This window comes from Montipora capricornis, chromosome 2, assembly GCF_036669925.1.
Source record: "Montipora capricornis isolate CH-2021 chromosome 2, ASM3666992v2, whole genome shotgun sequence".
Lineage (NCBI taxonomy): Eukaryota > Metazoa > Cnidaria > Anthozoa > Scleractinia > Acroporidae > Montipora > Montipora capricornis.
In genome coordinates, this window is record NC_090884.1 from 9,852,257 (window position 1) to 9,879,756 (window position 27,500).

General features: G+C 39.8%; 3 protein-coding genes across 3 annotated transcripts in view; all 3 read right to left on the bottom strand.

Annotated features, from left to right (window-relative positions):
• The window catches only part of LOC138038787 (VWFA and cache domain-containing protein 1-like), a 90,114-nt gene that overhangs the window by 1,534 nt on the left and 61,080 nt on the right, over positions 1-27,500 (bottom strand). The window lies entirely within an intron of this gene.
• On the bottom strand, positions 2,147-5,262 carry LOC138033270 (VWFA and cache domain-containing protein 1-like). Its single transcript, XM_068881037.1, has 3 exons — positions 5,219-5,262; positions 4,063-4,334; positions 2,147-3,299 (listed from the first exon to the last, which is right to left on the bottom strand). Exons 1-3 carry the CDS (start codon positions 5,260-5,262, stop codon positions 2,911-2,913), a joined length of 705 nt encoding a protein of 234 aa, XP_068737138.1. The 3' UTR covers positions 2,147-2,910.
• The window catches only part of LOC138033278 (VWFA and cache domain-containing protein 1-like), a 32,058-nt gene continuing 9,973 nt past the window's right edge, over positions 5,416-27,500 (bottom strand). The window contains exons 2-11 of the mRNA XM_068881042.1: positions 23,188-23,781; positions 22,787-22,934; positions 15,622-15,905; positions 14,595-14,730; positions 13,862-14,135; positions 13,311-13,507; positions 7,775-7,855; positions 6,959-7,271; positions 6,151-6,339; positions 5,416-5,851 (exon numbers count right to left, since the gene is read on the bottom strand). Of these exons, the coding sequence (XP_068737143.1) occupies positions 5,416-5,851; positions 6,151-6,339; positions 6,959-7,271; positions 7,775-7,855; positions 13,311-13,507; positions 13,862-14,135; positions 14,595-14,730; positions 15,622-15,905; positions 22,787-22,934; positions 23,188-23,781 (2,652 nt within the window). The remainder of the gene's footprint in view (positions 5,852-6,150; positions 6,340-6,958; positions 7,272-7,774; positions 7,856-13,310; positions 13,508-13,861; positions 14,136-14,594; positions 14,731-15,621; positions 15,906-22,786; positions 22,935-23,187; positions 23,782-27,500) is intronic.

A 27,500-nucleotide genomic window follows, 5' to 3' on the forward strand; every position in this document is an offset into this window, starting at 1 on the left:
AGGTATTTGAATGGAATTTCAAGCGTTAAAATCGCTGAAAAGGTAAGATTATTGTCGAAGCGATGCCGCAATTGCGTGTCTTCACCACATGTTCCTTTGATCTCACATTATTGTGTTTTCCGTCAAAATATTCGCTTGTTTTCGCTTTCGCTCGAACATATCTACCTTTATTACATGTCCAGTGAATAGTTTTATCCTCTGGGATGAATTTTCCGTCGAAAAATCGGTTATTTGGGCGGTCAGTGTAAAACGCAGACTGCAGACCGGGGGTAAAATGCAGACTGAGGGTAAAATAAATATTAATAATAAAAAAACGAGTCATAAGGATAAAATAAAGATTGTTTGAAAGACAATCCTGTTTTACATCTGTCAACAACTCACATTATTATGACTGCAGGTCGCTGCACCTTTTGGGGATGCGATCGTACGCGTTGAAATCATCTGTGCTTTGTTTTTGCGCTTCCAGATGCATTGCAATGTTCCAAATTATTTGTCACACCGGTACATCGAGGGAAATCGATCGAAAAACCAACAATTATTACTTCGAATACCTGAATAATCTCGGTTGTCTTTTTTCGGTGCAACGAAATGCACAAAGAATTTCATGTATGCCGAGCAATTAGGACGCGGGGATTTCATTGGTTAAGCTATGCATGATAACCCCTAGGCACAGGTTCTAATTGCAAATTACATCTTCCAGATGCAAAACAAACGAGCTTGTGAACTAAAGGATAAACATAACGTACACGAAAGCGAATGAAAGGATCCTAATAAGAAATTTTTACACCAGTCATACTGGCTTAAGCCGACTGAATTGAAACGTTAAATGGTTGCAAAATCCACGTTATCTCTGTCTTTATGCGTGTCAAAATAAATTGAGTTATTGGGTAATTACTCGATTACTTTGTTAAGTGCAGCAAAATGGACAGTTGAATTACGGGGTGGTGACTTCTTTGCCTAAAAGCAACTCACTTAACGAAACTGTCCTTTTTCAAACAACAAGGATTCAAACAGCTTCAATTCTTACAGAGTTCGATAAAAATCCGGATTTAAAACATGCGGTGGGGCAACCAAAGCGATGGGAGCTGTGTTGGGGTTTCAGTGTGAAAGTACAAACGGCTACTAACACTCTTATAACTCTTTTTTCATTATTATTTTATTAACCTGCAGTCTGCAGTCTGCAGTCTGCATTTTACCCTCAGTCTGCATTTTATCCCTGGTCTGCAGTCTGCAGTCTGCAGTCTGCGTTTTACACTGACCGGTTATTTGGGTGGTTTTTGGCAACAGAGGTTAATCATTCGTAATGCGATCGCTTCCGTTGCCGTTAGCAATGGGTTGCAAATTTGACACTTTTATTGCATTATCACATTACCCATTGAACCACGTTATCTATTATTCCTAAAAATCTAAAAATATTCATGCCTTGTCAGTTTTCTGTCGAATTTATGTCCAAGAAAGCAGATAAATTGCAGAAAATATTAGTTTTGCATCCAAAAATTCGTAATCAACGCTAAAATGACCAAATTTTGCCTAGAAAACATATTTTACTGTTATTTTTCTTAAATTTTTTCGTTCGACTTTCGCTTTTATAAAATGTTTCAGTTGTCTGTAAATAAGTTGTATGCTGTTGGAAAGCTTATTTTCTTAGCTTTAAAATGATGTATTTTTCCCCCTAACTTTAAATATTTTTTGAGAAAAAAAAAAACATTTTTTGGCGATGGCTGATTTACCGCGGTTTTCTCGCGGTTGGGAAAGTAGGAAAAAGAGTTAGGCCAGTAGCCAGGTTTTTAACCTCAGAAAAGGATCTGTTTCGTCGTACGAACGTGTGAGGACCTGTGAGCCAAAGGGCCTCTGCTGGTATGACTTCTGGGTGACCCCTTAATAACTTCTTACTAACCGAGCGCGAGGGCCGTACTGCCAGGGAAATATTGGCCCGAGGTCGAGGTCGAAACGACCCAGGGCCAATATTCCCCAGTACGGCTCGAGCTAGCTCGGTTAGTAAGTAGTTTATTATATGGTTTTTTAATTACCTTTTGCTTTGTTTTTGCAAGCCCGTAATCGGCCCGTGGGCCAGTCACAATTTGCCTGGAACGCTGCACGTACCACAGGTAACCCAGTGTACCCTCACGGAGGGTCTAGTTTATTTTTACAATGACTGCGAAAATTCTCTCGCGCTCATTGGCTAATTTTTATTGTCAATAAGCGGACAGACACATGATGAAAAATTGACATCAATTTGTAAAATATAGGAAGGCAAAGCCAAACGATGCTATCTTCTGGAGGTCATGTAAACCAAAACTGTGTTTCCCGGTACTTGTGAATGCACCTAACCAGTTGGCCAGAAAAGTCTACAGATTTTATGAAAAAGCAAGATAAATATATATGCAAGACTGAAATGTCACAATGACTGTTTAGAAGGAACGCGTAGCAGATATGTCAAGGGTGGTACATCTCAAGAACGTTAGCCTACATTTTCAATTTTTGTCGATTAAAATCCATCTCAGTGTTCTCATTCTTATCCAGCCTTGTTCCACTCCCATCTTATAATCAGGGTTAAATGGGGGCGCTGTCGGAACCACAGGCGACACTGTTTGATCATAACTCCGCGGTGGCAAGTAGATCATGGTGGAGTGCACAGGAACACCAGGCTACAGTCTTGTTCAGGTGACCTATCTCACCACCTTGATTGTTTCCGTTGATTATTAAGAGTAAATTTTACACATTATAAAGAAGTGACTTCATACATTGTGGCTTGTCCTTTTAAAAGTATCATAACTCGTTATTTGATGTACTTTCTGATTTCTACTTTTTGTACGTTAATACCATAACAAGAAAGACACTTCACAAGCTCAGTTCTAATCTAGACTGCACCGGCACCCACTCCTCCCTTATAAAAAGTAAAGTCACTGCTTACGAGCCAACTCCACCCTTATAATACGGGTTATATGGTGGCGCTGTCGCCTGAACCACAGGCGACACTGTTTGATCATAACTCGGCGGTGGCAAGTGGATCATGGTGGAGTGCACAGGACCACCAGGCCCCTGGCCGTATGGGGGATATGCTGGAGGAGGAGCATTGTAAGACACCACGGTGGGCGGAGCAGCCACTGGTTGGACAGGTTGGTTCTTGGGTACCCCTTCTCTCTTACTGCATTTGACGACTATAATCACTGCTACAATAATAGCAGCTATTACTCCAATGACGATACCAGCAATGGCTCCACCGGAAATTCCACCCTTGTCATCGTCATCGTCGTTGGGGTCTTTAGGAGCGTCACTGCTTCCAGTAGCTCTTGTGCCTGAACAAATAGATAAAGCAATATCCTTTTATTTACCCTGAACAATTTCACCTGACAAGAGAATTCCTTTCACTAATCGCAATTTCGACTGGTAACGAAACATCCCAAGCCACATGTCTCGAAACATTTTACTTGTAGCAATTATCACTCGTTATGATAGATTTACTTTCGTAATGATGACCTCTTCCCTACTTTAACTGGATCGCACCCAGTCAAAATACATATTTTGTTCTAATTTACATTACGTGCTGAAGAATTTACGTTAAGATTATAAGAAAAGCGCCCAGTTCTTTCATAAAAGAAGAAGGTGACAGCTTTGTTTTCGTCGGTTGTTCTCAAGGCTGAGAGAAACGATCAGATCACGCAACAACTACAACAGATTTAATCCCTCCAGTTGAGACGTTTACCATGAGAACATGTACAGGCAGTAACCAGTAGGTACAACTTCGATCCAATAACAACAACAACGTTAGCTAGAACTTCTCACTTAACTTGAGCTCGCTCGCGTAAATCCGAAACTTCTGGACAACAACAAGTCTTATGTAAACAGGCTATTAATAGCGAACTCGTGACCATTAAATAAATTATAGAAATTGACAACTTCGTTTCTAGAACGTTCTGGAACAACAAGAAAAGGTAAGGAAACTCTAGAAAATTCTAGATATCATAACAGTGACCTCAAAGCCCCTGAGTGAGTCGTTGCATCCGATAACAGAACTGCTTCTTATACAAATTGACCAGGAAGAAATTTAATGCAGCCTACCTTCCTTGCCGCCATAACAGGTGTTGATATCAGCGCAGTATCTGTTGGAAAGTGGAGCGTCGTTTTTGTCTCTAACGCACCAAAAGCAACCCACTACCCCGTCACATGACCCTGAATCTGTCTTCTCGTTGCATTTTGGGTCAAAGCATTTCTCTAAGCCACTTACGGAAGGATCATTGACTTGCTCAGATGGAACGACTGTTGCGGGCACAGGACAAATAGAGGTGCTGCGAAGGAAGAAAAAGGCAAAAAGACAACGTTTTTCAGGGAAGCTATGTAAACTATATTTTTAGAGCAGTACCCGCACCAATTGGTGGTTTGCAAGCATTCCCGGGAGATTCAAATAACAAAGACCGTGGCGACCATGTTGAATGGTTTTTGATCAACTACGCAGCATAACGGCGATGATGACGGTTCCGAACGATTCTTAAACACATCACATACCCAGTCCACATTTAGTGCCATTACTTCCCCTTCCAATGACACATGCCAACTCTGAGATTCAAAACCTAACAGTATCTTACACTGATGTAAATCAAAATTATGAAAAGGAAAAAACAGATAAACCTAAAAACCTTAGATCAAAGACGAAACTTTCCAAATTGGTTCAATAAATGGTTTTGTTTCTGGAGACCTTTGTGAGATGAATTTACCACAGTTTAAAATTCATTGGTTAGGGTTCTAAACTTAGAGTTCGCTTGCTATTGACAGGTGCAGTGCAAAGAGAGTTATCTTAGCTTTTCTTACTTGCTGGCCGGAAACTCGCTTCTACAATAATGGAAGTTAAGTCGTGAAGAGCATGGACACTGGCAAGTCAAACCTTGCACATTGGAGCATTCTCTGTTACTGGAACACGTGCAAGACCTGGAGTAGCATGAACTGTCACGTGATATGATTCCTGATGAAAAAAACATGTATGTCAACATTGCTGTTCAGGTCGAGAAACATGCCTGTTAAGAAATTATTCCAATAAAATGAATAACCAGATTATTGAAAAGGAATCAGCTGAATTTTGCGTTGTACTGGCAGTGCAATGGGGCCTACGGTTAGGTTCTCGGTATATAGTTGCCTGGGCATTTCCGTCGTGCAACGCAGAGTAGATGAGAAAATGAGAGATAAATGACAGTGAACTCTAAACGCATACTCAGCTACTTACGAAATTTGATTTCTTTTGTACTCATTGATTCCTTCGATATCCATTAAAAGTTTTTTTCCCAAAATACTTTAAATATTATTATGTCTGATGCCTCTGTCTCCATTCATTCACACGAGTCTATGTTAATGCCGAATGACAGTGTCCTTGGAAAATGGGAGATTGGAGTTAAATGTAACATAAATGAAAAAGGTAGTATTTTAAAACATGTATCTGCCATTAAAATTCATTGTGCAGCTGCAAAAGGTATCGTGGGCCGCGTCGACAAGATCACCAAAATTATTCACTTTCTTACCTAAAAATGCATTAGTTTCCACCACACTGGAGAGCTGGTACTTCTTACAACGAACTCCACTGTCCAACGTATTTACGCCTTGTAATGGACTCTTAAGCTCGTAAAAGTTCTGTAGTTTGATTTTCTCCAAATTGCGGCATTCTCCTTTCAGCAGATAACCTTTCTGTAGCAGATCTTCGGCGACGTCTTTTTCTTTTTCGGTGATGTGGACATATTCCAGTGTTTTGGCGGTTATATCAGGCACAAGGAAATCATCGTGCATGATTAGAAATCCAGCTGCGTCCAGAACGAAACAGTCAAAGTTGTTTTCTTTACATTTTGGATATGTATCTGTCAGGAGTCTGAAGACATTTCACCGATTAGCAGGATAAACACCATGTGAGGGATGCTAGTCAATGTGTTATCGCCGGCATTTTAACAGGTCATGAACCAGAAGTGTAATAATAATGAAAATGACAATGATCACGATCACGATTACGATCACGATCGCGATCACGCTAACGATCACGATTGCAATCACGATAACGATAATGATAATCGTAAAAATAATGACCTGAAAAAACTACATTTGAAATTTCATTGGCCTATCACTGTAAATGGTCATGTTCCGATAGAAGGTTAGCCTAAGTTTCAGACTCACTTTTGGAAGTATGATAAAGGAAAGTCCGCACCCATAACGGCAATAACTTTGTCATTTGTTGTGTGCTGGCTGTTTGTCTCACCACGGTAAATAGTGTGGGCAGCGGTTATCACCACTCCTGCACCAAAGGCGTCTATGTAAGGGGTGGAAAGAGCAACCAGTCCTTTGTTGCTTAGCGCGGTGTGGTACCTAAATAACAAGATTTGCACGTGAAATAAATTTCATATCTTACTTTGTTACTTATATAAAGGATCGGCATTACACTAACTGTTCAAAAATAATAATCGACATGGTGAGAGCTATTTTACTTTGTTTTTTAAACGAATCAAGGACCTGAAAACCAAACTAAGCGCCTCTCCATATGAGCCCGGTCAACCGAGCTTGTTTCCGAGATCTCGTCTCGCCACTGCTGTCTTCCATGTGGTCATATGAGAAGCCGGGCTCGGTAACTTTCCCATATAGACACTCCAGCCTGGGTGACCGGGACGAAACTTTTTTGACAAAATAGCTTCGCTTTCGGATCCTTAAAATGGCATGATTTGTGACTCGTATGTGTTTCCACTTCAGAAGTATACGAAGCAGCATTAAAAGTAAGGCAGCAAAGCTACAAGATTCACGAACGATACAACTTTATGTGACCCCAATTTGGTTTTGTTTCTTGGATTTCATCCCGGTCGACCTGGCTGAAATTTCCCATATGAACAAACAACAAAGTTAAGTTTGTCCCGGAAACCGAGCCGGCCGGGTTACCTGGCTCATATGAAAATTGTGCATTTTTTCGTTGGTACTTCACAGGCAGCTACTTTACCATGGTCTTTTCCTTGGGTCGTACGATTTCGCCAGCGATGTCCCTGGCGTCATTCTGAACACGCCATTGGCGGTACCAATATATCTCCAAACCAGATACTTCGTGTAATCCATCTTTTCACGAAACCAAATATCTTCAACCTTTCGTGTTGCTAGAACTGTGTCCCGAATGCCCTCGTTAAAGCCGGGGTTTGGCGAGCTTGTACTTGTCATAAATCTTCTATAAGCTTCTATTTCAGGGACTGTCTCATCTAAACCAAGGTAGGTATATGGATCTTTAAACGCTTCTGCTCCAAACTTCACCACAGTCGAATCTGTAATAACAATTTCTAATTACGGAAGATAATTCTCTTTAAACTACAAATCTAAAGAGGAAGGGGTAGCTTAATGCATAAGGGGGCTTATTAGAGACGAGAAGGACTTACTTCAACTCAAGCATTAGTAATAGTACTAAACTGATGCCACGAAGTAGCAATAAAAAAAAAGGAGAAATGAGTTTATATGGCATTTACTCTATTTTACTCCAAATGAAGCATTGCTCCTTTTCACTCTGTTCGTTAAAGCAGAATGCGATAAACAAACGATACATTATAAAACACAATACTATAACACGAGCCTCAATTTTGGTCGCAGTTACGTCAGATTTGAGGAATATAAATACTCCAAGTCGCTTCACGCTTCAGAAACCGCGATAAGCTGCGGCTTGATGGGCCTTTTGGCTCGTACGCAGACTTCTCCTTTACCTAAATTGCCCAAGTCATCTTATGAACTACATTTACTGATTATGATTGTAATCTTGTTAACATTTTCTATTGACCTTTTGCAGCATATCTTGAAAAGTGAACACAAGGATCATCAGGTTTAATTAAGTCCAGGCGATGATACAAGAACTTGAAGCCTGTGGAATTCAATGAAAAAAAAAAGACAGAACAAGTTAGTTGAGTTTGTGAAAACATGAAAGTGACCTGGGAAATTATGTCGCCTTGCAAGTAGCTAGTTAGTACGTGTCTGAATCTATATATCTGTACAACTTTCTATCCACAGTCCTGGAATACCGTTACTTTTTTTTTTACATAAAAACCTTACGGTCTCTTTTTATTAAAATAAGGTTTCTATAGCAGCTTTATTTTTACAAACCTACTTTTCAGGAGCACCCAACGAGAAAATAGCTCAAAACCACTTAAACATAGCATTGTTAAACATATTTTCGTATTTAAACGGTAGATATACGCATATTTTTATCCCCTAAAAATTTATCATCTGTTCGGATTCCCTAGCCCGAAATTTATAGGGATCAAAACTTACCTTTTCGAAAATGTCAGCCAGAAAAAATGCTCCCGGAAATTCTAGGTGACTTTTTTAGGGTAAAAATCCGTTAAAAATGGGCAATTATACCATGTTTTAGATGTTCGAAAAACTTAGGACAGGCAGGCAAGCAAGGAATTTTACAACAAATGTTCCGAAAATTCTAGATCTAAAATCGTCTTCCGAAAAGATATTTTCCGAAAATTGATGTTGAGTGCCCCTGACTTTTCCAAATATTTTGAATTTCACTTTAGATAAAATTTCATTGCACGCAGTAACTTTTTCATTTTATATCAATGGTATCAACCTTTTGTTGGTTTTGATTCTGTAAGACAGTTTTCTAGTTTTCAGAATGTGCAGGGTTTTTTTTTGGCGGTTTTCTGAAGCCACGTAAAGATGAAGCAATCCAAGATGACGAATTTTGGAAAGGCTGACGTAACTCTCACGTTATGTGACGTCAACGTGCATTGTTGTCACAATTTTCAGGGGAGTGTTGGAGGATGTTGGGAAATTTCCTTTCATTCAACTCGTGTATTTGATTCCACTGATGTTTTATCAACCTATAAAACATGATATCTCTTGGTGAAAACAACGCTACAGAATCTTTTTATTTCGGAAGAGTTAACGGACCATTACTATCTACTTATTAACCGAGAGAGATGTCTTAAACCGAGACCTTGCCGTATTGACCGGCCTATACACCTTATTCAAAAATGGCGGACACGCGGAACGACCTAGGTTCTAATACATGAAAGCGAGGTTTGGTAGGCCGTATTTCAGTCTGGAAAAGTTTAGTAGCGGCTGTCAGCAAAGCGCCCTGGATTTCTGTTATACGATATTCCGGTCTTATCATAGCTAAATCCTCATAAAATGGCGTGCTTAAGTAGTGCAGTGAATGACTCAGTTATTCTTCCCGAAGATGACATTCCCGGAGCCTTGTTAGCTGGGCTAAATCCTTCTTCGTTGAAGAATGAAGAGTTGCGGTTTTGTTTGCGCGATGCGATGTAGTGGGGTTTCCCTACACGGTAAGCACAAGGTTTGATTTTAAGTAATAGTTTAACAGTTGTTTTTCGAGGTTTATGAGTTATACTTTTTTAAAAAAAATTCGCTTTGCGGAGTGGAGGACTGAATACGTGAAAAGTGGACGCGATCAAATGGTGATAGATCCTGAACCGGACGAAATTTATACCAAAAGAAAAAAAGAGGATTACGAATATTATGAGCTGCACTCCTTCGTCATCACCCAGCGTGAAATACCCTAACCTGCGATCAAGCGTACTTTTCTTGAGACAGGGCGCTAAAAAGTACGCCTGATACAATTTCTTAACGAGTCGTCTGCCGCCCACCTGTCAAGAGTGATGTTATCATGTGTCATGCTATAAATGTGAGCCAATCAGATTTTACCGGAAATTACCTGCACGCTGCGATTCAAGTAAAGACGCGACAAAAACAAAATAGCACTCTGGCTTTGATTTCTGCAATCAAAGCTATTTCTGCAAATCCTGCTTGACAGTTGGTGCGGTTTCTCTGTTCAAGCCACCAAGGAACAAATAATTTCGAGATAAAATGGCAGAAAAAGCCCGAATTCTTCATGTCATCATCAGGCGCAATCAACAGTACAATAAACTTTATTTAAACTCGAATATTTGAGATGACAGTAAAAGATGCTATAAAAATAGATATGAGGAAAATGGACTTTGAGAAATTCTAGTTTTTCAGCAGCAGCTACTCAGCTATCATTTTGTTAGAAGTGTGGTCTTGTTTTTTCAGCGATTCCGTAAACAGTGTCGAATTTCTCTGTCAAGCTCATCTGATTCTCCGAATGTGGCAGCCCTAGAGTTCTATTCGGTTCTTTTTGGATTCGCAACTTGTTGCTTCCGAATATATTCCAAAGGACTTGCCACAACTACAAACGTTTTCGAGTTGGTGGAAGAAGAATGATGCATTTTCTTCTAGAATGTTCGGGCCTGTATTAATAACACTATTGCGAAATCCCGTAGGAAGTACAACTGTAATGTCTTCTTTTACTCAAACCATTCTTCGGATGCATTCTCTCCGCTCTTCCTTTAAAGGTTTTTGAAAAAAATCTGAAGTCGAAGCAACCGCAGCTGTAAACAGAGCCTAAACATCACTCGAGTTGAAATCCTTCTTGGCGGCCATAATTTCATCAGCTGTTAACCGATTTACAAGAAGTATGGTTTGCAATTCTGTAACCAATCGGAGCGAGGTTCCAAAAGCTCTATTGTTTTTCGGCCAATCAGAGTAAAGTCCAGACTCTGGACTACGAGCAGACGACTCGGTAAGAAATTGTATCAGGCGTACCTTTTCCCACCATGTCTAAGGAAAAGTACGCCTGATCGCAGGTTAGAAATACCCAAGCTATGGCTGGGAAAAATCTTTGGAAAGGATGCCTTCATTTACTCGCATCGAGTCACAGGTTTTCCTGTTCAAGGAGAAAATCCCAGACCTGGAGAAAAAATTCAGCGAACTCGAGTGGCGATTGTTTTGCTTCCCTTATTACCTTTTACACAGGATTTCCTAATTTGAAAACGATGAAGGCTTTGTATGAATTTTTTACTGCCTGGGGCCAATGGAGAGAACATTCAATATTTGTCCTCTGCAAGAGACGACATTCAGGCTGGTCATAGTGAACATTCAGTGAAACAATCTTTGAAAACTATAGACGGATTTTTTTCTTACATTGTGTCGCCTCAGACAAGGCTTCGCTGAAATACACTCGGCTCAGTTTTAAACGTATCCCAGTCAATTGTAAGCAGAATTTTTATATCTTGGATCAATTTTATGCACTTGAAACTAGGACAGATAAATATCTGGCCGTCCAGAGAACTTGTGGATGAGACACAATTCAAAATACATGTGATGTATCAACAAAGTGAAAAAATTCCTGCTGCATAGTTTAATTTCAAGGTTAGTTTTCACTTTGTTGATACGTCTAATTACTCAGTTGAATTGTAAGTCCATTGTTATTATCACTACCACAGTAATGCATGACTTTTACCATTATCAAGGTATTTCAATTTTCCAATGTTGTTGTGGTACACCATGTTCCTTTTAATAGGACACTTACTTAACTCTCAGATATTAATATCCATTTCAACACAAATAAGCTTAATTAAATACTGTGTACATGTGCTCTGGTTCATTTTCCAAACAAAATATTGTTTGTTGTCTGACATTGATATCATTTGGTAAAACATTAAAGTGGTACTATGATCAAATTTTTACCCCTTGATGTTTTTGAGTGTATCACATAGAATTCCATGAAAGAACAAAAACGCCACTTACCGTTTGCAAATATCTTCATTAGTTCCGGAGATATTTAAGTTTGAAAAATGGGTAAAATTATGAAAATGACATGACTGATGATGTAATACAATCAACCCAATATTATATTGACCATTGAAACTTGGTAGTCTAATAGTTCTACAGGAAACACACCTATGGCTATAAAAAATTCTGTTCCCATGGCAACTCACTCTTTTCCAGTCCCCACCCACTTGATTTCAATATGTTAGTGATTTTCAGCTTGAAAAATGTTAAACCAAGGCCACAAACTCAAGCTAACATATCTATATGCTTGCTCGATCATGCATATGAATTGCTGTTAGCAAATATCAAAATGGAACGCCAAAGGTGGCCAGAAAAGCTTTTAGTATGGGGAGGTCTGGAACCCAGTATGATGCCATGGTAACAGAACTGTTAAGCTCACATTGTGGAGAACATTTAGTAGAATCTTACTGCAAAAAATCAAAAATTTCTGATACTAATTTCTGGTTGAGTGTATGACGTAATCACCTGGCTAATTTGCATATTTTAAAAACTCCAATATCTCTGGAACGAAAAGAGATATTTGAAAAAAGTAAACAGCGTTTTTCTTCTCACGCAGACTACTTGTTTATGTTTCAAAATGGCTTAGATAGGAAAGATGTGATTTTCGTCATAGTACCACTTTAAATCCATCCAAAGCCCTCATCGTTTTCATATTAGGAAATCCTGAGTAAAAGGTAATAAGGGAATCATTTTTGGAAATGTTCTCGAAGCAAAACAATCGCCACTCGAGTGCCACGAATTTTTTCTCAAGGTCAGGGATTTCCTCCCTCAACAGGGAAACCTGTGAGTCGATGCGAGTAAATGAAGGCATCCTTTCTAGAGATTTTCTCCAGCCATCGCTTGGGTATTTCACGCTGGGTGATAACGAAGGAGTGCAGCTCATAACATTCATAATTCTCCTTTTCCTTTTGGTGTAAATTTTGTCCGGATCAGGATTTATCACCATTTGATCGCGTCCACTTTTCACGTATTCCTCCACTACGCAAAGCGCATTTCAAAAAAAAATTGTAACTGATAAACCTTGAAAAACATCAACTGTTAAACTACTATTTAAGATTAAAGCCTTGTGATTACCGTTTTACAAGCAAAGGTTTCGTTTTAAGTTTAATTAAGGGAATCCCCACTACATCGCATCGCGCAACCAAAACCGCAAGTCTTCATTCTTCAGCGGACAAGGATTTAGCCCAGCTAACGAGGCTCCGGGAATGTCATCTTCGGGAGGAATAACTGAGTCATTCACTGCACTACTTAAGCACGCCATTTTAGGAGGATTTAGCTCTGATAAGACCGGAATATCGTATAACATAAATCTGCTGACAGCCGCTACTAAACTTTTCCAGACTGAAATACGGCCTACCAAACCTCGCTTTCATGTATTAGCACCTAGGTCGTTCCTCGTGTCCGCCATTTTTTAATAAGGTGCGAAATCAATACGGCAAGACCGAGGCTTGAGATTTTCCCGGACGGAACGTTCAAGGTTAATACGTTGTTTATCATATGGCAGTTTGCCTTGCCCTTGGAAGCCCTTAATCGGCCCGTGGGCATTACGGCAGAATAATGCCCCTTGAATTGCCCGGTCAGAGGGTGCGTTATATCGGCTACAAACACAAGCCATGTAGTAAAGGTGAACAATTTAATACCATTTAAGAACTCTGCTCATTCTGACGTTAACCAGTATCGTGTTTAACATTATTTACCAGAAGGAATAGCTTGAATTCCTAGTGTTTCGTCCTTATCGCCAACTGCTACCACGATGCCAACGGTAAAATTGGTCTTCTCAACTGGCAACCAGTAATAGATTGAGGGTATCTCCACAACAGTGACACCTTCATTTACCTGGCCACCTCTAGCCAGAAAACGTTTTGATGAAATACTCTTCTGTCCAGATCCACCGCTTATAAAACGAAAAAAAGAAACAGTCACATGAAAATACTTTATTTTGAGTTACCTATTTAAGAGTTAGACGATTTTAATTAAAATTAAAATCAGTCTAAATAACAACAATGAAGTACCTGTTATAAAATGATTTGTCGTATTTTAATCCCTGAAAAGAATTTTGCATCCCAAGTAGGAAAGATCGCCTCATCGAATGTCTACTTGCAAATCAATTGATGGTATTAAAATTGAGGAACGTTATCACTTTAAGGCTTCCGTTTTTATTTTTGCTGACGTAGGCTGGTAGGCAGCTTATATTTCCAATAGATGTAGCTTCTATCATATTAGATTAAAAAAGGATGCGAATTCTTACTTTTTGATAGATTCAAATACGGAATAAAACTCCGGATCAGGTTCTAGTGCCGTGATGTCCATAAAAATCGGGTCGCCGTAGGCATTAGAAGGGGCTGGCAGAAGGGGATGCATCATGGTCCTTCCTGAACTGTCGGCCATGAAAGCATAACTTGATTGGCCCTTCTGAAAGTAGGTGATTTCAGAAAGAAGGTCCGCCATACTTATGTCCGTGCCAACAACACCGATGAATTTGCCTTGGTGATAACAAGGCAGTGTTATGGATGTTAAAAGACCTGTTGGCAGAAAACGGTTGTCAATGGACTTCTTAAAATAAGGAATGCACGAAGAAACTACCAATCGTTAAACATGGTAAAAAAGGTCAACAAGTAACTTTGTAGTATATATATCCCAAGAACTGCACCATTTGGTTTTCAGCAAGATTTTATCACTCAGATAACTACGTTATTGAGAGTTAGGTCTAGGATATGATCGATATCATGTTGTCATTCCAGCGTGTACCATATCAAAAGTAGTATTTTCTTGACATAATTATTAAATATTAGCCACCATTTCTTCAAAATACTCAAGTAGGCTGACCAGAATGTAGTCAAGCTGAAGGGGAATAACTTCTACGTAATTTCAGTTGGTTTCCTTGGAATGACCGCGAAATATATTCCCTGATCATTTAAAACCCAATATATGATCCCTTGGTTCGTCTAGTAAAATATCTCATGCATCCTTTAGTACCTTACCTGTTCCAAAGGCGTCCACGTAAGGAATGGATATGATTGGTTCATCACGGATGGTGTTTGTTGAGAAGAAGTCGTAGTATGTTGCCAAGTCCCTTCGTAAGTTATTCGTGTTTAAAACATAGGTGAATTTTCCAGCCTTTGATATTGATAATAAAATAATAAATAACTTTATTTAATTGTCAAATGCATTTAGCAAAAGTTTTACTAGTTGGGGACATTGTAAATGAAATAGAAAATGAACTATTAAAAATCGTACTGGTGGGAGGCTGATCATTTGGCTATTTACACAACGCCGTCGAGGAGTTGAACAATCCTGATAGTGGTAGGGAAAAGGATTTGACCAGGGACCTCAAGATTTTAAATCCAGCGCCCTAAACCACTCAGCTAGATGGCCTCTCCAAAGGGGAAATAAAGATTTGATCGCAAATGTTTAACGCAAGCCCTTTAGTTGTGTTCAAAATGCGATTATGGTTCAGTGCAATCGCTACTAAGAACATTGTGACCCAATTTGACAGTCAACTTAAATTCAGCTTAGTAACCGAGGGGGACTCCCAATAGAGGAGGGATGCTCGTCGGAAATTGTAAATTAAACCCCTAAAGGAGACCAATCTGGGCGTGACCCGGGCTTCTTTTTTACCCCTAAAAGAGACCATATTAAAACACGGAGAAATAAAAATACAGGGGCTGTTAATTATGGCAAAGACATTATCATCTAATACTTTCACTACGTAAAGAAATATAAAAGTGTAAATAAACACTTTCATATTTCTTTGCGCGCAACCCTAAAGGAGACCTTCACAGCTACATATGATTGCGTTTTGCCCAGAACACCCAAAGTGAGACCAAAATCCGAAATTTACACCCCTAAGCGAGATGACGAGCATCCCTTCCCTTTTTATATGGACGTCCCCCCCCCCCCGGGTTTAGTAACCAGATACTTGCCTATCGCGCATGAATTCTAGCTATTGTATTAATATATATATTGAGTAGAAACATGACTTTCTCGCATTGCTGTTACAGTACTTACAGGGACGTCAGGTGCTTTCGAGATGCCGTAATTACTCCCATCTTGTTGAGCAATATCTTTGAGGATTTGTAAGTCGGTAAGCATGCCATAAGTCATTATGACGACTGCATTGTTCAGCTCTGCGTTCTTCGTTTTTATCGTCTGCATGATATCACCTGCTGCGTCGTTTGGTTCACCATCTGTTAGAAAAATAATGACTTTTTTCCTGGAAGGACCTTTTCCAGGTGATGAGCCCTTCAGTAAGTTGAAGGCCAGAGTGAATGCTCTGGAATAATTCGTACCTCCTGTTTGAAAGAAAATAACGAGACAGGACTGTTATTGGTCATCACCATACAGTTGGAATAAGTTAGAATACAGTTAACCTGAGATCATTTTGGGGAAGGAGGGCATGATACATTTACTGTACGGATCGCATGTAAAAAAGCCAAAATTTGGCTTTTTTTCTGATTGGTCGGGAAACGATAGAGCTCTTGCAGCCTCGCTCCGATTGGTTACAGAAATGCAAATCATACTTTGTAAATCAGTTAACATCTGATCATATTATGGCCGCTTGAACAGGAATGATGTTTAGAATCTGTTTACAGCTGCTGTTGCAGCGACTTCAGACTGTTTTTCAAAAATCTTTAAAGGAAGAGCAGAGAGAATGCATCCGAATAATGGTTTGTCTGAAAGAAGATATTGTAGTTGTACTTCGTATACGGGATTTACAGCCCCGAACATTCCAGAAAAAATGCATCGTTCCACTTCCACCGACTCGAAGATGTTTGTCGTTGTGGTAAGTCTTTCGGAATACATTCGGAAGCAACAAGTCGTGAATCCAAAAAGGGCCGAATAGATCTTTGTGCTGCCACATTCGCGGAATCAGCCGAGCTTGACAGAGAAATTAGACATTGTTTACGGAATCTCTGAACAATGGTTTAGTGACATTTACAAAATAGTAGTTGAGTAGCTGCTCGTGGAAAACTAGAATTCCTCAAAGTGCATTTTCCTCAGAGATATTTGCATCTTTTATTGTCATCTTTGACTTAAATATTCGAATTTAAATAGTTTATTGTACTGTTGATTGCGCCTGATAACATGAAGGATTTGGCTTTCTCTGTGATTTTATCTCAATGTTTCATTGAACATAACAACCACACCAAATGTCTAGTGGGATTTGCAGAAATACTAGTAGCTTTGATTGTATGGATAAAGTCTGACTTCGTGGACATTCCAGCAAGAGTTCGATAGGGTCTAAAAGTACTCACGAGTGACCACGAGTGACAACGAGTGACCACGAGTAACCACGAGTGACCACGAGTGAGATTTAATCAAAATATCTCAGTGCTGTTATTATGACGTCATTACGGAGTCATTTTCACAGTATTTCATCAAATAATTACTTACTCACGAAAACTGAAGTTATTTACTGTATAAATGCATAGCGGATGATTTGAAATATCTTCCGAAAAAAAAAAAAGAAAACTCTTCGTACTCCCCCCTTCCCCACCCCCACCCCATCTCTCTCTCTCTCTCTCCCTCTCTCTCTCTCTCTCTCTCTCTCTCTCTCTCTCTCTCTCTCTCTCTCTCTCTCTCTCTCTCTCTCCTCTCTCTCTCTCTCTCTCTCCCTCTCTTTTGGAGATGTTTAAATACTTGCAGTGTAGACTATACATTGCAGATTGCACATGGAATGAAAGGAAACCCAAACACTAAACACTAAATATAAGTTTAAAACAAAACGATTATAATAATGTATGTATGTATGTATGTAAAATCTTTATTTTAAACACGGAAAATCATCAGTTAAGCTTAAGTTAAAAACTAAAACTAATTACAACTGCTTTACATGATTGCCGTGTGGGAATCCGATATATCAGCTACCTTCTTGATATTTCGCTTAAAATGCTCAACGGATGCAGCATTTTTTAAGTTTTTGGGCAAGTTATTCCATAGCATGGCCCCGCTGTAAGAGAAGCTTCGTTTCAAATAATTGGTGCTTGGTTTGGACAGGGTCAGCCTTCCCTCAGAGTTTCTTAAGTTGTAAGCAGAGTGACGCTGAGAGAAAAGACTTTGTAGATAATCCGGAGCAAGGTCATTCATGGTTTTATACATCATCAAGGCTTTTTGTTTCTTTCGGCGAAGAGATAGCCTCTCCCAGCTGAGGGTGGAAAGAAGGTGGTTTGAGCTCGCATCAAAGGGTGATTTAGTAATAACTCTGGCTGCGCGATTTTGTAATTTTTGAAGCTTATCACTCAAGTAACCACTCAAACAGTCCCAGACGGGGCTGCAGTAATCAAAATGAGGCATAATTAAGGTGTTATAAATTAGAATTGCAGTTTCTTTGGATATAAACGGCCGCACACGTTTTAGGGCGCCTATAGCTGAAGAGACTTTCTTGCAAATCTCTTCAACGTGTTTGCCCCAAGAGAGGTGAGCATCTATGGTAAGACCCAAGGATTTGGTATGAACGACTCTCTTGATAATTTGGTCATCAATTCTGATTACTACATCGTCACATTGGGCAGATAGCCTTTGTCTTGATCCAATAATCATTAGCTCAGTTTTAGCAACATTTAGACTGAGCTTGTTAGCTTTCAGCCAACTGCTAAGGTTATTTAATTCAGGGGTTAGAGCTAGCTTAAGTTCTGTTAACGTTTTAGCAGATAACGTAAGGTTGGTGTCATCGGCAAACATTCTTGGTACGGCGCCCCGCAGGGAGTTGGGAAGATCATTAATGTAAATTAAAAATAGCAAAGGACCCAATATGCTACCCTGCGGCACGCCGCAACTGAGGGTACGAGCAGATGATAGTTTGCCACTGACATTACATCTTTGGGTTCGGCCACTTAAGTACGACGAGAACCATTTTATGGCCGCCTGATCGACACCCAAATATGACATCTTACGCAAGATGATCTTATGATCGATGGTATCGAATGCCTTAGTAAGGTCAATAAAGACAACGCCATTTAAAAGGCCATTGTCGATGTTTACTGACCAAGCATTTGTTGCCTCAAGCAAAGCCGTGAGCGTACTATGTAGAGAACGGAACCCTGATTGGCAACCCAGTAGCAATTTGTTAACATCTAGATAATGGAAAAGTTGATTATAAACAATTCTTTCGAAAACTTTCGAAATTATAGGGATTACAGATATTGGCCTGTAGTTGTTAGGGTCAGATTTAATGCCCTTTTTAAAAAGTGGAGTCACTTTGGCCGTTTTCCAATCGTTTGGATATATCCCAGTTAGAATAGACTTTGAGAATATTGAGGTAAGAGAGGGCGCGATGATATTAGCCGCCATTTTCAACAATTTACTCGGAATCATATCAAGACCGGTGGCTTTCTTTTCATCAATTTTCGACAAAATGTTAGAAACAATATCAACACTCGGAATTTGCAGAGAAAACGAATGGTCAGTGGGCTCTAAATAAGACTCAGGATTAGCGTCGACAGCAGGAATATCTTGTGCTAATATTTGCGCAACATTAGTAAAGTGGTCGTTAATAGTTTCCGCAATGTCCATAGGGTTGCTTGCTATTTTATTATCTACCTTGATCTCCAAAATATTCGTTGACTTACCACTGTTACGTGAAGTTAGCTCGTTGATAACATTCCATGTTTTGCGTAAATTACCTTTGCTGGCTTCCAAGTTGTCAGAAACATAGAGTTTTTTTGCGAGTTTAATTGCGTTGTTTGCCTGGTTTCTTGCACACCTAAATTGATCCCATGTAGCCGGGTTGTTGGAGGAGATTGCCTTCTTTTTAAGAAAATCTCGTTTTCGGATTTTGTTCAGTAACTCTCTGGTAATCCATGGAGATCGTTTTTTTCGAATTCTTTTGGATTTAAAAGGTGCGTGTTTATCGACGCAACCAAGAAACATTTCTTTCCATATACGCCACATTTCATTGGGATCAGAATACAAATCAACATTGGCCCAAGGTAGTTGATTGAGGTCACTTAAAAATTTCCTCTGTTAAAGTGTTTAAATTGCCGTGTTTCAATCACGCGAGGGCCAGTACGGCAGTATTGAGTCTTACGTGACAAAAAAACAAGAGAATGATCACTTATGCCAAGGTGAATGACACCGGAATTTGTAACCTTCTCTGGGGAGTTCGTTATGCATAAATCAATTAATGTTTTTGAGTCCGGGGTGACACGTGTTGGTTCAGTGATTAACTGACTAAGACCATATATATCGAAAATGTTTATCAGATGGGAAGAATTAACTGCAATTGCTTCAGGCAACAAATTGCAGTTGATATCACCAAGTAAATATAATTCCTTATTTTCCGCGTCAATTTTTGCAATAACATTCTCAAATTCGCTAAATAAATTGGGTGGAGAACTTGGGGGTCGATACCAAGTACCGACCAGAAATGGTGTACTTCGTGGCTTACTGATTTCAACGAAAAGACACTCCAAAAGATCATTATTTAAATCATTGCGTATTCGATAGTTCAGATTAGTGCGAACGTATGTACATACTCCACCACCATTTCTTCCGTTAATTTTACGATCTTTTCTGACTATTTCAAAGCCAGGTATGTATACTTCGTTATCACGTACTGTAGAGTCTAATTTTGATTCGTTGATATGTAAAATATCAACTTTAGAAGAGGACATAAAAACTCTAAGTTCGTCAATATGAGACAACAGACTATTAATGTTAAGGGACGCTATGGCTAAACCTCGACCAAAGATTGTGGGACAGATGGACTTACCACAGTTGGTATCCTTATGGACATCAGCCGAGTCGGATTCCCAGACGGCAATATCCTAATCTACACGTAAATGGTTAATGAAATTTTGAGCTAGGCGCATGGTGCCTTTCTTGTTTAAATGAAGACCACTTCGATTTAAGTGGCTAGTTCTTGAAATGTTAGAGTGGTCAATAAAACCCCAGTTCTTTTGCTGGCAGCATTCCTTAAGAACTTTGTTCACGTCAGGTACTTTACGTGCAAGGGCTTCGTCATCAGATCTGTTGATGAGACCGGATATAGATATCATAGCTGAAGATTCAGAGCTGATTGCTTCGGCTAGGTCAATCAGTTCTACCGCACATTCACGAGGAGTATAGGAGGATCGTAAACTATTAGTTCCCACATGGATAATTAACTCGTCCGGGTTTCTGCGTAGTAGTGGCTTGATATGGTCCTGCATGTCTTGCGTTGTGCATCCCGGAAAAGTGGCTATCTTAACTTGTGAATTCTTCGACATTTTATGGCTTTGTAGGTATTTGAGAGTAGAATCACCCGCTATAATGACTTTCTTCTGACGGTTGGGCTGTGAATGATCAAATTGATCTGACGAATTGATTAAGTTAGTGTTTCGCATTCTAATCTCTGAGGACGACGGAGATGTTCTGTGTCCTGTGACAGCGCTATTCCCATTTTGATTGCTTACATTTCTTTCGATTTGATCTTCAATTTGAACTTGAAGAGGCTCAAATCCGTTACGGGTTTGAATTATATTAGCGGGCATTGTTTTCTGGCTATGTTTTGCATTTGCACTTCTCGGGTGCGGCTTTGCCACGGACCAACGATCACTTGATTGTAGTTGATTGGTTTCAACTTCATTCTTTTCTCGCGTAATGATGGTTAGAGCTAACTTTAGAGAATCATTTTCTTGCTCTAATGACAGAACTCGGCTTTCAAGGAACAAACACTTTTCTTCCAACTCATTAATAAATATCACATGACCATTTTATTTGGCTCTATTTTAACAACCCAATTAATGATGTCAATGATCAACCCTTAGCTTTGGAAAATTCCATTCAATTTTCAAATGTGTTGCCGACGAGATGTCTGGACAAGTACTTCATTGAGTTTTGCGTCGTAAACTCACTACTCCTAGCGTCATAGTAATAGTCCGGCCATTTTCTTAGCTCATATATCCTGTGGGTCGTGAACAATTCGTATAAATATATTTTTATTAATACTATTACTTTTTATTACACCTAATCTCTCCGTATGATTCCAAAAATACATATATGTACTTATGTTCCGCAAAGAAGCTGGAAATGCAAGCTTTTTTATCGCTCTCCTGTACGTTTGTTTGGCACATGAAGTAATTGTACACCTGTGCATGAGAGCAGGAAGTGTTAGTTCCATGACATTACCTTACGTCGAGTTAACAAACAATATTCATTAAGAGGAGGAAGGATCGGTTTATAAGGCTTTGTTATTCCATTTGATAATAACTAAATTTCAGTTATTGTTTTCCACCATTAAAAAAATTCATTACTTCACTCTCTGAAGTTGAATTTTTGTTATGTCTAGTAGAGGAAGAGTAGATAACAGTGGAGGAACGTTGGTCGCCTGGCGTCTCAAAGGAAATGTTCAAATCTAACGCTTGGCGTGTTTTAAAAAAGTTAAATAACATGGTGATATAGTAAAACATAGTTACGTTTTGATGTAGTTATCATTTTTTTCTTTCAAATTTTTCTTGGCCTTTTTTTTTTCAATTATCGGACCTGTATGCCGCGGAAAATGTTCCGTCAGTAGTATCCCTTCTAATACATACGGTATTTGATGAAATGATGTGAATGTCACGTCATAGTAGCAAAACGGAGATATTTTGATTAAATCTCACTCGTGGTCAGTCGTGGTCACTCGTGAGTACTTTTAGACCCTATCGCTAGAGTTCTATTTTGTTTTCGTCGTCTTCCCTTGAATCGCAACGTGCAGGTCATTTGCGGTGAAATCTGATTGGCTCGCATTTATTCCATGACACAAGATAACATCACTTTTGACAGGTGGGCGGCAGTCGCCTCGAAAAGAAATTGTATCAGGCGTACCTGAAGAAAAGTACGCCTGATGGCAGGTTAGGATTTTCAAATAGTTTCACAAATGGTTTTCGTCACAATTCTTTGGCGAACGTCGTTAAGGGTTGTCGAATACCAATCATTCCTCTCATCAAGTTGTCTTTTCATCGGCAACGTTTCCATATCCAGCAAAGCACGTAAAATATGCTCTGATAAATATGCATATTATAAGCAATACGATATGCGCGAAATAAGAATCTAGTGAACTCGATCATGCAAAACTCTGGATAAAAAAACGAAGACTAAAAATTGAGATACATCGAGTTCGGGTTATCAAAAAATACTTTTTACTTGAATTAATTCATTTTTAATTCCTTGAACCTGTTGTTGCGAGCGAATAGTTAATTGTAATAATCCGTACCGCTAGCCAAAAGTATATCTACGAAATCCTTAAAGTATTTGATATTAATCGGTGTAGCGTCCGCCAAACGTTTGCTGTGACAGTCTCTCCCATCATTGTTGTATCCAGTTGGTGTTTCAGCCTCGCTGCTGAATTTCACCAATCCAATCTGATAAAAACAAAACATAATAATCAGATACAGAGATCACTTAGCCATCCAGTTAATCAGTCGGTCACTCCGGCAGCTAGCCAGCCAGACAAAGAGGCTGCTAGTCAGTCAGTGAGTCTGTTGGGCGGTCGGGGGATCGGACGGTAGTCAGTCAGTCCAGCAGGCAGGCAGTCAAGCCGAAAAATAAGAGAACACTAACGTTAAAATATTGTTTGAAGCGCCATAGCTTTCAATCGTGGATTACTTTACTTACTCGATCTCTTGGATTCATTGTACTTAAAACCGTTTTTGCAGCCGCCTTAGCCACGTCAATCCGGTCCCCGTCACTCATTGATCCACTTGTGTCAATAACAAGAACCACGTCTTTTGGTTCGGGTGTGGCTGTTTCTACATAAAATGGTCTGAAACGAGGATCATAAGATCTGCAGTCTGCCGTATCTTCAAACGCTGGAAAATGCGCTAGCGTACCTTCCTCAGATGCAAAGTATTGCCACTTGATAACAGGATATTGCTGCATGATATCTTTCATCTCGCTCAGTACGGAATCAGCAACATACTGTGGAGACGAAGGAGCGCTCTCTGAAGCCTTAACGCATAAACTTGCAAAGTCAACTTTATTACGAAACCTTGAATCGTACTCGAGGCGTTTCGGTGAGTTTGCTATCTTACAGCATTCTACTGGGGTCGTTGTTGGAGATGTTGTCCAAGAAGACTCCACAGCTCTTTTAAGTCTTCGTACAACAAGAAACCTCTCCTTAAACTTGTTTGAGACACTCGCTGCTAGATTAGGGATGAGTACACTGCCGTCAACTTTAGTCTCTCTAAACTGTAACTTGTCAAAGTGCTCCTGAAATGGTAGATTAAAAGCTGTTTCTGTAAAATTTTCAAGAAAGGGGAAAAAGTCATGAAAAGTGTTAAGAGTAACATTCAGTCGCTTACTGGATCATTTATCAAAAAAAGAAAACCTGGTTTACGTGGGTAGTTCGGAGAAATTTTAAGGCGCATTTTTGTGTAGTGCAGTGACATATAGCTTCAACTTAGTTTAAGGCATGTAATTAAAACAAAATCAACGGACGAATCAAATATTTGAAATAGACTGGCAATGTGATAGCTGATAGTAGGAGACCTGGTAACGGAGCAGAACCCCCACCCCCCCCCCCCCACCTTTTTTTATCGTAGTAACAAGCTTTGTCCGTATATGCCGTATTATGTAAACCGTAAAAACCTTTACAAAGCTTGGGGAGAAAATTGCAGATTTTAAAGACATTTTATTGTTTTATGTCATGCACTTGCTATAGCCTACGTTTGTGTTACCGTTTTACGGCGTTTTGACAGTTGACAGAGGCCCTCTGTTTTGAAGTTGAGCAATCTTGATTTGAACTTGCAATATAAACAGGGTACATTAAATACGGGATGAATAAAGCGCTGAAGCACGGTAGTTTCTTAAGCAATCATGACGCAGCACAATCACGCGGCTTATTTTTAGGCAGTAAAACTACTCATGATCTGTTGTAAAAGTAACTTTACTCTGTTTACTCTCCACGGCTAATTTAGCCGCTGAGCTTTGACCTAATAAAACGCAAAAATAAAATTAAAATCACGACACATATTCCTATAATATACCTCCAGCGCCGACTAATTTGCCATCAAGTACTTCTTTCTTAGATCAAGGATAGAGAAAAACGAGGAAAAAAGGCAAAAAACGGATATTTGTAATTATATTGCATTATATTGCATTTAGTCTAGAACTGATCGGATTCAACTGTATCCTGGTGACGAGAATAAAGAATATCATCACTTGGCTGGGCCAGATAAGTCGCGTCTTGACTGGGAACATTGTGTTGAGTTCGTGAGGAAGAGACTTCAGTATTCTCACAGTGCCTCTTCAATGCTAGGGGGTAACCCTGCGATGGACTAGCATCCAATCCAGGGGGGAGTAGAAATTCTCCTAGTCACTTCATGCAACAGAAACCGGGATAAGCTCTGGCCTGATGGGCCACTTGGCTTTATCTTTTACGTAGAGCCCATTTCACGGATCTTCCATCTGTATTGTATGCTTGACTCAACCCTGTCCCGTATCTTTCACATACGTATGTGACGTAATAAATGCCTGACCATGGGTCTCTTATGATTGGCTATTGTAAAAGCATCCACTAAAGCCCCAATGGGAGGTGCTTCTAAAAATAGACAGATAAGGGAAAGGGTTGACTCAGGGTTAATATAAAAGATGGAAGCACCGGGTATTGGGCTTAAGAAGAGAATTATATGAAAAAATCTCAATTAGAAAGCCTGACCCTAATTGCCATTGTGGGTAGGTTCCTTCCTGTGTGGTTATTTTCCAGATCCGAGGTGATTTGAGCCATTTTTCAATTTCTGGGTTGTCGACGGTTATAATAAAATCTCAAGGCTGGAGACTAAATGCTCAGGGGGCACCAATTTGAGTCAAATATTCCTGGATAAAATATTCCCACGGTCACAATTCCATACCAGAATCAATTGACAAAGATTGAACTTTCATCTCAACCAACAATCAACGCAATAGCAGTCCAGCGAGCAACTTCGAATTCAGGCGGTGAATATTGCAACAAAACAGCGTGAGAAGGCGGTACTTTAGCACCAAAGTGGCCACGGTTGCGACCGTTGATAACAAACTGAGCCGTACCGGGGTGGCGGACCGTCGTTTGTCAACCGCAAACTCAAGTGTATTAAGGCTTGACCAGCCTAATTATTGTGCATATTGTTATTTCAAGGGAAAGCATTTTTCCCGGACCTATGAAACTTGGCAAGCAGTTAGTTATCGGTATTGTTATAACTTTTCCAAAACGTTCCGTACCACATCCTTGTCACGGGGTGTAGACAAAACGTGGGTAGGCCATGGCCTAGGCCATGGCCTACTCTATGGCCTACCCTATGGCCTACCGGTGGTCAGATTTTTAAAACATGAAAACAACATCAGTAAGACTGGAACTGATACGCTGACATAAAATTCTATTCCTCTTATAACGGTAAGTTAAAAATAGTCACCAACACAATTGGGAACGAAACGGTGCATCTCTTACCGAACTCAGCCTTGAAACATCCTATTTCTCGCTGTCTTTGACGTCTTCCCCACCCAAGCACACAAACATAATGGCACGTTAAGATGGAGGGGAAGGACTGACACGGAGTTGAGAGTAGACACTGTATTGTCATATACGGGTATGTGCCGCGAGGATAGGGCGAGGTTTTTAAGGTTCTCGATCCTTAAATACAAGTAGGGTATCATTTTTTCCCCCTGTTGTTTATTCCCGGTGTGATCCCTAAATTGTATCAGCTAAAATTGCAGTCCGTATAGAAAAACAAATGATGTTAGAACTGAACTTTCGGTTAACTTTCAATGTTACAGAAACGAAACTAAGGCCACCAGTTCACACTACTCTTGGTTTTTGATTTTCCCTTGAATAGCGAGTCATTTTTTGGGTTAGGACCTTAAATTGGGTGTCGTTTTTTATGTCCTTATATAGGGTCAGGGTTACAGACCCTTCGCAATACACACCTAGCCTAAATTTACGCAAGTACCTTCCCCTCGGGGGACCGACATTGTGTGGTCGCTGATGACATCAAAATGACGGCTCCACAATCCAAACCGGCTGCCAGTTTTTGACATATAGTGGGGTGCTAGTATGAAATATGTAATGAACGGCGTTGTCGTTTTCTCATCACATTTCGGAAACCATCGGCGCACACAGTTTCGGCTAAAGTAAACAGTATGTCCGGTAATCGAGCAAGGTTTTCAAAGATTCCTGGGCGTTCGATTTCCAGTGCTGTCAATCCAAGCGATCTGGCCTCTTCAATTTGATCGGATATAATACTCTTGACTGAGAGGACAAACTACAAGGACACTGCCATTTGAAGAAGTTGATTCGACAGAGAGTAACGATCTAACAACGGCAAAAACTTGAAACACAAGGCTTTTTCCAAAGCCTGTAGGCAGCACGGCTAACACATTCTTTTCCTTGAGGAGACTCTTTATTGCTGTCTTGCTCTTTCTTAAGAATAATTTCTCTCGAAGATTTTGAAGACAAAAATGAGATGGCTTTATGTAGAAGAGATTCACTTCCCGCAATCGCACTCGCCATGTTGAGCAGAAATGGAAATCTCTGGGGTTTGTTTTAATTGACAGGTGTCCATCAGGAATTGACCAATCAGCAATTTACGTTCAGATACTAAACGTAAATACTGAAAAACTAGAGAGATCGCTGCAGGCTCTTCCTCTCTTGACTAGTTACCAAGCCCTTATATTTCGACTTTCGCCATTATCAACGGAAGAGGATGTTTTGAGCGCGCGCCATTTTCAACGGAAGAGCCTGCTTGCAGGAGGCTATCGGAAAAGTGTACTTGAGGTTTGTTGTCGAGGTGAGAAATAGAGCGAACACTATAATACCAATTTGCGGGTTCAACGATCCTGTCAAAGCGATTTTGCAACTCCTGGTTTCTCCTTTCATTCTGTTCCACTTCTCGGTTGTATTCTCCTAAACATTCATCGTCTACAATAGGCGCATCCGTATAGGATCCTTCTGGATCAGA